This window comes from Elgaria multicarinata, chromosome 8 (assembly GCF_023053635.1).
Source record: "Elgaria multicarinata webbii isolate HBS135686 ecotype San Diego chromosome 8, rElgMul1.1.pri, whole genome shotgun sequence".
Taxonomy (NCBI): domain Eukaryota; kingdom Metazoa; phylum Chordata; class Lepidosauria; order Squamata; family Anguidae; genus Elgaria; species Elgaria multicarinata.
In genome coordinates, this window is record NC_086178.1 from 73,060,460 (window position 1) to 73,072,474 (window position 12,015).

General features: G+C 42.6%; 1 protein-coding gene across 1 annotated transcript in view; it reads right to left on the reverse strand.

The window, feature by feature from the left end:
- CPXM2 (carboxypeptidase X, M14 family member 2) overlaps positions 1-12,015 on the reverse strand; it is a 113,366-nt gene that overhangs the window by 4,887 nt on the left and 96,464 nt on the right. The window contains exons 12-13 of the mRNA XM_063132778.1: positions 10,251-10,390; positions 2,067-2,166 (exon numbers count right to left, since the gene is read on the reverse strand). Coding sequence (XP_062988848.1) covers positions 2,067-2,166; positions 10,251-10,390 — 240 coding nt within the window. The remainder of the gene's footprint in view (positions 1-2,066; positions 2,167-10,250; positions 10,391-12,015) is intronic.

A 12,015-nucleotide genomic window follows, 5' to 3' on the forward strand; every position in this document is an offset into this window, starting at 1 on the left:
GCCCCTGGCACCCTCCAGATGTGTTGGACTACAGCTTTCCTCACTCCCAGTCATGCTCACTGGGAATGATGAGAGTTGTAATCCAGATTGGGAAAACCTAGTTTAGTTTTGATTGTCACTGGTATCCTGAACTTTCCTTTGCCCAGTTGGTCTGGGCTATGGAAGATGTGGCTTTCTTGGCAACAATGATGTTTCTAATGCAAGTTGTATCAGGAAATACCGATGCACTCTCTCCTCCCTACCTATAATGTCACAACCCATGTTTTGCCCAAAAGAGGGAGAGGGGGAAATCAATTATTCACAGAGTCACCCGGTCCAGATGGATTAAAGTGATGCATGCATTAAGCATTGTGTGTTAATCTTTCAAGGCATTCCAGCCATCTTAGTGGCACACCATTTGGGACTATTCTATCATTTCTGTCTATTCACATTCACCATTATTTTGCAGTATTCTTCTCTCCATAGCAGATTTCATCATCCCTTGCCATTAGTTATATACTTGCTAGAGCAGACGAGAGTTTATTTTTAAGATTTATATACTGCTCTATATCCAACAGGATTTGTTTTATTTTATTTATTTCATTTCTATACCATCAAGGAAACAGATATATCTATATCTATATATCAGATTATAACAACAAACTGTGACTGGTCAATCAGAGCAGGCTTGTTGCAGTCCAACAACATCTGTTGGGCCACATGTTCTAGGGTGACCATATGAAAAGGAGGACAGGGCTCCTGTATGTTTAACAGTTGTCTAGAAAATGGAATTTCAGCAGGTGCCATTTGTATGCATGCAGCACCTGGTGAAATCTGCTGTTCATCACAACAGTTAAAGCTGCAGGAGCCCTGCCTTCTTTTGTATCTGGTCACTCTAGCTACAAATGACACCTGCTGAAATTCCCTTTTCTATACAACTGTTAAACATACAGAAGCCTTGTCCTCCTTTTCTTTGGGTCACCCTAAGATGTTCCTCACCACTGTGTTATGGAGATGCCAGATTTCTCAGTATTAAACCCACAATTCTTTCACTGAGAAAATGCAGCCCTTCTCCTCCCCTATCCCGGGATTGTGTTTAGATAGCACATATGACATCATATGCATAAATAAATAAATAAATAAATAGATTGTCACGTTCAGTTTTATTATTAGAAGTCTGTCCCCCCATCCCTCAATAGTTATATACTATTCAAAGCAATGATAAATCTATGTGGCCACTTTTTTATGTATAACAAAAATGGCAAAATCTATTTTCAAGACAGTAGATAACTGACATGCATAGTTGGTCATATTATTTTGCGGGCAGTTCCATTATTTTACTTTTTATGAGCATCCCGCTTGATACTGCTTAAGATCCTTAAGATACTGCTTTCATCCTTAATCTGTTTTGTATATAGAAGAAGAATATGGGAGGCGGATGGAGGACACAAAAAATTACTTGGTAAAGAGCAAAGAATGAGTCTCCGCAGGTATAATTGGAAACATAGAAGATTATGGGCTTCAGTGATGGGTACTTGAACAACTGTACTTCCTAGCCCTATTGCTATGGAGCACTTAACAGATTTTAGTCATGAGTTCATTGAAAAGAGAGTGAGCTTGTACAAGGAGACCAGTTTCAAACACGGGTTCCAAAACTAGGCCTTTACTGTGTGCCGTGCCAGAAGGGATTCTTATCTGGAGGAGCTTAAAATGCTTTGAGGGATGGTCGACACACCTAGACACTGTCTGTGGGCTTGACTAGGTCTTATCTGAGTACAACATTACTGACTTGGTCAACCTGTGTGGCTACTCAAATTACTGAAGAATCTGGCCAAAGGTATTCTGCCCCATGGCTTGGAGCTGCTAGTTCTTTACTTGTCATTCTTAGCTTCACCAACCTTGTGCCTGGGTTTGCCGTGCTGCTATCCTGATGAGGTGGATTTCAATGATGTTCAGATATCTGCTATTATGGGCAGTACTGAATCCCCCCTCCTTAAAAAAAAAAAGGGGTGGCCTATTTAACTCAGTGTTGACTGCTCTGGCCCTCCCCTCAGCCTTTCTTTGCACTACAGAGGTGGCGCAGTTACCTGTGCGGATATCGTGGTTAACACCTTCTACGGAAATAATGGCATTTGGAATTCCCTTTCCATGTAGATCCCTCACCATGCCTTTAATTCCCCGGTGTACCTGTCAGTAAAAAGACATATACAGATGTACAAGTTAGGCAATGGCAGAAAAGGGAAAAGAGAATGCCTACCAATAAGAATAAAGTATATACTTTTGGGGATGAAATATACATTTTTCCAAAACTGCATAATTCACTTTGGGCCAAAAGCCTGAAAATCAAAACAAATGATCTTAGAAACAATTAAGACATGAATAAACTGAGAACAGACATAAGTGCCTATGAATTATGTCATTTTACTTAAGGCCTAGGAAAGCACTCCAATGTTGGACAGTCCTATATTTTCAGCATCAAGCATGGCATGGTTCTTGAGTGGTGTGACAGGTAATATTTATTTATTGTATGCATTTATACCCAGTTTTCTTTCTCTCATTCAGATTGTCTCATGAGAAATACAATGCTACCAATCTTATTAAAATGCTATCCATTAAAGCAACTAAAATAATTATGAGATTTTAAATATACTGAGCACCAACTCCTACCCTATCAAGCTATTACCCCTCTTTTCCCAAAAGCCTTTATAAAAGGAAATGTGCCTGAGCACGGTAATGGACTGGATGAGGGCCAACAAACTGAAACTCAATCCAGACAAGATGGAGGTACTGTTAGCAGGTGGTTCGCCTGTCCAGCTGGGTGATGTTCATCCTGTTCTGGACAGGGTTGCACTCCCCCTAAAGGATCGGGTTCATAGTTTGGGGGTGCTCCTGGATCCAGAACTGTCACTTGAGGCACAGGTGAACTCAGTGGCAAAGAGCACCTTTTATCAGCTTAGGCTGATATACCAACTGCGCCCTTATCTGGACAGAGATAGCCTAGCTACAGTTATCCATGCTCTCATAACCTCTCGTTTGGATTACTGCAATGCGTTATACGTGGGGCTGCCTTTGAAAATGGTCCGGAAACTTCAACTGGTACAAAACAGGGCAGCCCATTTACTAACAGGGACTGGCCGATGAGACCACATCACGCCAGTCCTTTTCCAGCTTCATTGGCTGCCAGTCCAGGTCGGGTAGGGTGACCATATGAAAAGGAGGACAGGGCTCCTGTATCTTTAATAGTAGTATTGAAAAGGAAATTTCAGCAGATTTCATTTGTTTATATGGGGAACCTCGTGAAATTTCCTCTTCATCACAACAGTTAAAACTGCAGGTGCCCTGCCCTCTTTTAAATCTGGTCGCTCTAGTATAGCTCCTGCCCTTTAACTGTTGTGATGAAGAGGGAATTTCACCAGGTTCTCCATATATACAAATGACACCTGCTGAAATTTCTTTTTCAATACAACTATTAAAGATACAGGAGCCCTGTCCTCCTTTTCATATGGTCACCCTAAGGTCGGGGCCTGATTCAAAGTGCTGGTATTAATGTTTAAAGCCCTAAATGGCTTGGGGCCAGGCTATCTGAAGAAATGTCTCTCCCCATATGTACCTGCCTGGACCCTAAGGTCCTTCTCAGGGGTCCTTCTCCGTGAACCCCTGCCAAAGGAAGTGAGGCAGATAGCTACCAGGCGGAGGGCCTTCTCTGCTGTGGCACCCCGGCTGTGGAATGAGCTCTCTAAGGAGGTTCACCTGGCACCTACACTATATTCTTTCAGATGCCTGGTGAAGAACTTTTTATTCTCTCATCATTTAAACTGACTATAAATTTAATTTTAAATTTGCTGTTTTAAATTTGTATTTCTGCACTGCTGCTGATTTTATCCTTTTCTGCTTTTTTATTGTATTTTATATCATGTTTTCATACTGTTTGTTTTATACTTTGAATGGTTTTAACTTCTGTGAACTGCCCAGAGAGCTTCGGCTATTGGGTAGTATAAAAATGCAATAAATAAATGCTTTAATAGCCTGCCTAAAAACTAGCAGAGAAAAGATCATGTGGACTTTGATAAATTGTTGCTGTTATCATAGAGAAATTACTGCTCCATTCTTACACTTAGGCCTAATCTACACCAAGCCACACTACTGCTTTATAGCGGTATTGAAGTGCAATGACAACTGTTGGGGCCCATTGACACATACCATCTACCACTTTCGTAGTGCAATATCCTGCTTGGTGTGGCTCCTGCCTTTTATATACTGCTTTCATAGTGCAATCTCTTGTTTGGTATAGATTAGGCCATAGGGTTCCTTCCCTGGAGATCTCAAATTGTCTGAAGTGCTCACTTAATGATAACAGACTGGAAATGCCAGGAGAAGTCCTGGCATTTTCATGGCAGGGATACCGTGGGAGAAGTCCTGGTCATTGCTAATGTCATGTAAAAGACCCACAAACTTTTATGAGTGGCCAATCACGAGCCTGCAATAAATCGCTTGTTTAGAGGAGCCCGTATAGAAAAAGAGGAAGATGTACCTGATGCTGAGGGTACAGAATTTCGGACAGGCTTGAATGTCTCCCCAAACCCATATTTAATAGTATAATGGGCAAATTTAACAACCTGTGTTACATTACATTTAGAAATGTATCCCTATGACATTAAATCTGATATGGAATGCAAATAGCAACATGTGCATCTATTTCTGAGAAGAGGCATTTGATCTCTTCATAATTTCCAGAGTTTAGCCTCATACCTCTTTTTCTCCCAGAAAGAGACCCATATATTCCCATTCGCATGTTGCAGTTCATTCCATTTTACTACAGAAGACCCATGTCTTCTAAAAGCAATGGCAAAAGCACTACGTTTCACAGGGTTTGCCCCACTGAAGTGATTTGGAAGGACTATTCAAACCATGATCTGCCAAATGTTTACCCTTAATTTCTGAGTTACTGGTGCTTGACCCATATTCTCTTCTCCAGTTTGGCTTATTATGAGAGCTAAAGGGCATAGAATCACAAAATGTCTTAAATGTATGTATAATGTAAACAGAATCACTTACTGTCTGTATATTCTCTATGAATAATATAAGCTTTGAAATAACACTATTAACATATTACCAAGCTCAGAGGCATGAGAAGCTATTAAATTCCCTTGTACATTTTAGAGCTACTCCTGTTATATTCACTTCTGGGATCCAGATAAAATAACTAAAGCAAAACCTAAATAACTGCTCCAGGTTTTTGTTTTTAATTCAAAAAGTATTGTTTATTATACACATCACCCTTTAAGATGTTAACATCCCTTTTCCCTCCTTGGTTGAACTAAAATGTGATTTTGTTTTAAAAATGATCTAACAGTCTTTTTGAAAGCTAAGATTTCTCTCACACATGGGAAAACAAACAAACAAACAAAACATGATATTTGTAATTCAAACACAGATCATCATTTGAAACTTCTCTGGGAAAGGACCACATAGGATTGAATACACCAAGCAGAAACATGGACAGCTGTCTGAGATCAGAAGGATTCTATGGAAGAAGAATCTGTGTGTGTGTATGTGTATATTAGGCATGTGCTCCGCTCCTATTAGAAGCGCAGAAGCAGGAGCGAATTGGCCTGCTCCGCCTTGCCCAGAGGCGGAGTAGAAGCGGACCACGGACCCCTAGAAGCAAGGCGAAAAGAAGCGACCATTTTCGGAGCGCTTCTCTTTCCGCGGAGCGCTCCGATCGCCATCTTGAAACATTTCGCCCATAGATAACTGGGTTGTTTTTGAAGCTATCGTTCTGAAAATTCTTGTGCTTAGACAGTCGTGGATGGGGGTCATTTTGAGACTACTTATTATTATTTATTTATATAGCACCATCGATGTACATGGTGCTGTACAGATAACACAGTAAATAGCAAGACCCTGCCGCATAGGCTTACAATCTAATAAAGTTGTAGTAAACAATAAGGAGGGGAAGAGAATGCAAACAGGCACAGGGAAGTGTAAACAGGCACCGGGAAGGGTGAAGCTAACAGTATAGAGTCAGAACAAACTCAAAGTTTAAAAGCTATAGGGAAAAGAAAAGTTTTTAGCTGTGTTTTAAAAGCTGTGATTGAGTTGGTAGTTCTCAGGTGTTCTGGAAGAGCATTCCAGGCATGAGGGGCAGCAGAGGAAAATGGACGAAGCCGAGCAAGGGAAGTAGAGACCCTTGGGCAGGCAAGAAGCATGGCATCAGAGGAGCGAAGAGCACGAGCGGGGCAATAGTGTGAGATGAGAGAGGAGAGATAGGCAGGAGCTAGACCGTGAAAAGCTTTGAAGGTCAACAGGAGAAGTTTATATTGGATTCTGGAATGAATTGGGAGCCAATGAAGAGATTTCAGAAGCGGAGTGACATGGTCAGAGCGGTGGGCCAGGAAGATGATCTTAGCGGCAGAGTGGTGGACAGAGACCAGCGGACTGATGTGAGATGAGGGGAGGCCAGAGAGGAGGAGGTTGCAGTAGTCCAACCGAGAGATAACCAGTGCGTGAACGAGAGTCTTGGCAGAAGAGACGGACAAAAATGGTCGAATCCTGGCAATATTATACAGGAAGAAACGACAAGATTTAGCTATTGCCTCGATATGAGGAATAAAGGAGAGCGAGGAATCAAATATAAAGCCAAGGCTACGAGTTTCCTTGACCGGAGTAAGCGTGACATCGTTGACAGTAAGAGAGAATGAGAGATGAGGAGAAGGTTTAGGAGGAAAAACAAGCAGTTCAGTTTTTGCCATATTGAGTTTCAAACGGCGATGAAGCAGCCAGGCTGAGATATCTGAAAGACATGCTGAGATACGATCGTGGACATCAGGAGAAAGTTCCGGAGATGAGAGGTATAGTTGTGTGTCATCGGCATACAGGTGATATTGGAGGCCATGAGATTGAATAAGTTTACCCAAGGGCAGCATGTATAGAGAAAACAGCAGCGGGCCAAGCACTGAGCCTTGCGGAACCCCTACTGAAAGGGGAAAGGAGGAGGACGAGCTGCCGTTAGCCGACACGCTGAAAGAGCGACCCTCTAGATAGGAGGCGAACCAGTTATAGACAGAGCCACAGAGTCCAAGGTCATGGAGGGAATCTAAGAGAAGATCATGATCAACCGTGTCAAAGGCTGCAGTTAGATCAAGGAGAATAAGGACAGAATAATGGCCCTTAGACTTGGCAGTGAGAAGATCATTGGTGATCTTGGTAAGGGCTGTTTCAGTGGAATGCAAAGGACGGCGTGGCGCAGGTCGCATGCTATATATTTTTTAAAATCGGGTCAACAGACAGGGACAGCGAGGGTCAAACGGCGGTTTTCGCCCATAGGATTGCATTGCGGAAAAGAATCGGGGATAACTGGGTTGTTTTTTAAGCTATCGTTCTGAAAATTCTTGTGCTTAGACAGTCGTGGATGGGGGTCATTTTGAGACTACTCTCACCTCTCTGCGTGGTGCGGGTCGCGCGCTAGAATTTTTTAAAAAGTAGGGTAAAGGCGGGAAAAAGATTACCTTTTCGATTGCTGAGGGGCAGAGTCAACTCCCGGTCATGATCACATGATCCCAAAGTTGGAGGAGGGGATAGGCAAAACGGGTAACTTGGGATTCTGGGAACTTCTCTTTCTTAGTCTGAACGGACTTTTCCCAGTGTTTTTTAAAACAGTAGCCCCACCAAATGCACAAACACAACCTGTGAAATCATATACTAAGACAATAATAAGAGACAGAAACACAGCACTGCTACCCACCCTAACTTTGGGGAACAACTGAAAAGATGTGGTGCAAGGGGATGAGCTCCCCTAGGGCATCTCATTGTGGACGTGCCCCCACTCTCTCCTGTACTTGGAAGGCCATCAGAGCCTTCCAAAGAGAGTAACCCGGTGGAGCAATGCCTATCATGAGTTGAAGTGAGCGGTCTACTTCTCTTAGTGGTGGAGCGATGCCTATCATGAGTTGAAGTGACAGTTCCACTTTTCAGAGCTCTCATGGTGGAGCAATGGCTTTCATGAGTTGAACTGACAGCCTTGCTTCTTAAAAGACTGGTTGACCAGTCAAATTGGCAGCTGCTGCTTCCCCGTCCCCTGGGCACGTCCCCCTATTGCTGGTAAAAGACAGATATAGCCTTTTTAAAAAAGTTCTTCTTGTTGTTTATTCAGCAACACTGCTGCTTTTAATTCCACCCCTCCTTCGTTTATTTATTTATTTATTTATTTATTTATTTATTTATTCCATTTTATATGCATTACTGGCTTATCCTTGGCTCACTTCCTTATGCCCCCAGAAATGTCTGCTGCCTGCCTGCCTGCCTGCCTTCCCTCTCTCCTCCCCTGCCTGCCTTGCAGGGATGTTGTGTGTGTCTGGCTTTGACTCAGGGGAGAAGTCCTTCCTGCGCTCACTTGGAGTTTTGGAAGTTCCAAATCCATTTTTCAAGTGTGGACGAAGATTCATATAGGTTTATCTCTACTCCCCAATTCATGGCATGTTGGGATTTCCTTTGAAATGGCCCCATTGAGATGTCTGCAGGTTTAAGCCCCGCCAAAAATCAGGGGATGATGGGACTGCCTTGAGTCTGGGTGTGCATCTGTATCCCTGGATAAGCTATCATGGTGGTGAGTTTGAGGTTTTACTTTCTAACGTGCAAATTGACGGAGCTATTGGAAAGGGGTATGAATGGGTGTTGGATTTTCATAAATTCCCCCAAAATCAGGGGATGATGGGACTGCCTTGAGTCTCGGTGTGCGTATGTATCCCTGGATAAGCTTTCATGGTGGCGAGTTTGAAGTTTCTAACGTGCAAATTGACGGAGCTATGGAAAGGGGTGTGAATGGGGTGTTCGATTTTCAAAAATTCCCCAAAAATCAGGGGATGATGGGATTGCCTTGAAACTTGGCGTCCATATGGACACGTGGATAAGCTATCATGGTGCCGAGTTTGAGGTTTCTAACGTGCAAATTGACAGAGCTATCGAAAGGGGTGTGACTTAGGGTTATGGGTGGTGCGTTAGAGGTTAGAGCCCCGCCAAAAATCAGGGGATGATGGGACTGCCTTGAGTCTGGGCGTCCATGTGGACACATGTATAAGCTGTCATGGTGGCGAGTTTGAGGTTTCTAACGTGCAAATTGACGGAGCTATCCCAAGGGGTCTGAATGGGGTGCCCGATTTTCATAAATTCCCCAAAAATCAGGGGATGATGGGATTGCCTTGAAACTTGGCGTGCATATGTATACGTCCATGAGGTGTCATGGTGCCAAACATGAGGTTTCTAACTTGAGCAGAAAAAAAGTTGTTTACTTTTTTAGCTTTCAATGCAACCCTATGGGGGGGGAAAACGGAGCTCCGATCCGGATCCGGAGCTCCGAGCGGAGCGGAGCGGAAATGGGCGGGGCGGGGGCGGGGCGAAGCTGCCTGATCCAAAAATCATGGATCTGGAAGTGAAGCGGAGCGGGGGGTCCATGCACACCCCTAGTGTATATATTCTCCAATATTTAGGCTTTGAGTGCTGATGCTGTTGCATATGTAGTCAAAATACCACATGTGCACAAGAGGGACATATTGGCAGGCGTTGGGGGGAAACTCTGAGGTTTACATATATGCAACTAATATTTGTGGGTGGAGGGGGGAACCAGTTTGCTAGGGAACAGTTCCCCACCCACCCCCCGGCAGTCTGGTCTCCTTAACTTCAGTTCCATTGATTATGTTACGGGCCTTTGCTAGACCTACAGGAAATCCCAGGATGGAGGAGGGGTGATCTTGTGTTGTCAATAACACGAGATCCCGCCCTTGTTTACACATAAGGTGGGGCGACTCAAGAAGACAGCCATCACGCCCTCCATTTTTTAACTTTTAAAGGGGACATTGCGCACCAACGGTCGTGCGCAAAGGTAAGTTTTTTTTTTAAAAAAAATTAAATTGTTTTTCCTGCTCCCCCCACCCTGCCCCCGATGGGCACAGCACTCCTGGGGAGTGCTGTGCCCCGTGCGCAGAGCCAGGAAAAGCTGCGAAAACAGGCCATATGCTCACAGTCTTGGGCTCAGCCCGACACCATGAGAAAAAGCAGGCTTGAACAGGTAGGCTATATCCCAGGGCCAGAGAGCGTTGATCCATGCCTGATCCTGGCATCCCCTGTGTGTCATCTGGATGCACTGGGATGATCCTGGGTATCACCCTGGGATATAACCTGGTCTAGCAAAGGCCACAGTAACCAAAGGTAAAATACCCCAAATTAAAGAAGAAACAGATGCAAACTTGAACAAGCCAAAGTGACCTATTTCATACCTGCTCCATGAAAACAATAAGGGACTCCCGGTTATTTTCCCACTCTTCAGGTAATTCGCTTTCATGAGGATATTTATCACAGCCAACATATATGGAGAGTTCAAAACAATTTGTATGTAGGTAGCTAAAGTCATTTATACCTGTCAATGCAATAAAAATATTAAAAGAAAAAGAAAAAAGTGCAATAAAAATAAAACAGCTTTCATTTAATCTAGAGCTAGGCACAATCGTTTTTAATAATCAAATTGTCCTAATACTTGAGATAAAAATGGATTCAATAAAAAGCTTTTCTGGAAAATGCATGCATTTTCTATGATATCAATAATTTAATTAAAATGAACTCATATAACATTATGCCAGCATGAGTGTTATCAGAATGGAACATAAAATTGGGTCCATAAAATATGGCTAAAATACTTGATGCAAAATGTCTTTCCTTTCTAGATGTGAATATTTATGTACATTTATTTCTATTCAGAGCCATGTTACAATGAGTACAAAAGCAATATGCATAAATCCAGTGTACAATGGGTACACATTTAGGAAACCACATTTTTCTACTTCAGTGTGGCATGAATCTGAAATTCCCAAACAAGTGCTGGTGAAGAATGCACCAAGTGAAATGTATTGAGAAAAGTGCATTATGCCCAATAATGATATCAGAAATTTTAGGGAGTAGAAACTCCTCCTAAAAATCTCAGGTTTCAAATGTTCATTACAGAAATCCACATGACAGAAGCTGAAAGTTTGAACAGATACTGAAATGTCAGGCTAAATACACATTATCCACAAATGTGTGTAACAAAAAACAGCTAAGGAAAAGCAGATGTAGGGACATTTAGGGCTCTTCTAAACAAGCGATTTATTGCATGCTTGCCACTCACAAAAGTTTACAGGTCTTTTAAACAATGCCGTGAATGACCAAGATGCGTCCCAAGGCATCTGTTGGAAATTCTGCCATGAAAAGTGCCACTTTTAAAGTTAAACATCTGAAAAAAGCAGGATCTTCTGCCACTAGATGGCACTGTCTCAATGGAACTGAAAGGAACGGAACAGAGAAAAAGTACTTAATTCAAACCACGTAGTCACCCCTTCCAGTCCATGTAATTAAGCCCATAACAATCATGCCCAAAGCAGGAAGCACAAATGCCCCAGGTAAGCATCACAATTTCCCCTTAAGATAAAGACACCCCTAGAGAGAGGAAGTTATTTGGGGATGGGTGGATCTGCATGTGTATCTCACAGGAGATGGGGGAATTGTCCAGGGGGGATTTGAAGCAGAGAAGGGAAGATGGGAAAGCATTAAACTCCTCCTTCCTACACAGCTTCTCATCTTTACATTATTACCTCCCCAAGCTGATGTTCACCTGAGGAAAGCAGCTATCAGACTCTTGTCACACCAATATGTTTGCAATATGTAGTTCTATCCTTGGCCAAAGATTTTAAATACCAATTCAGCTGTAACTATCAGCAAATACTCATGACTGCTGTACAATTATAGCATGCTCCAGATCCAAGAACCAACATAATGTTCAAATTTATGTCCCAGCTACTTCAGGAGCAAAAACAGAATAGCCTACTTTGTTTTATGTGATTTATGGAAAATTGGGACTTGGCTGAAACGATATCTCAACTAAGCTCATTCCAGATACAAGAGTTTGAAACAGACATCTGGAAATTTAGTCTGGCATTGTGTTAAAACATCTGTTCAAATCTTCAGGATCTGGATTGACTCCCAAAATCTTTTTGGAAAGACAAGAATTTT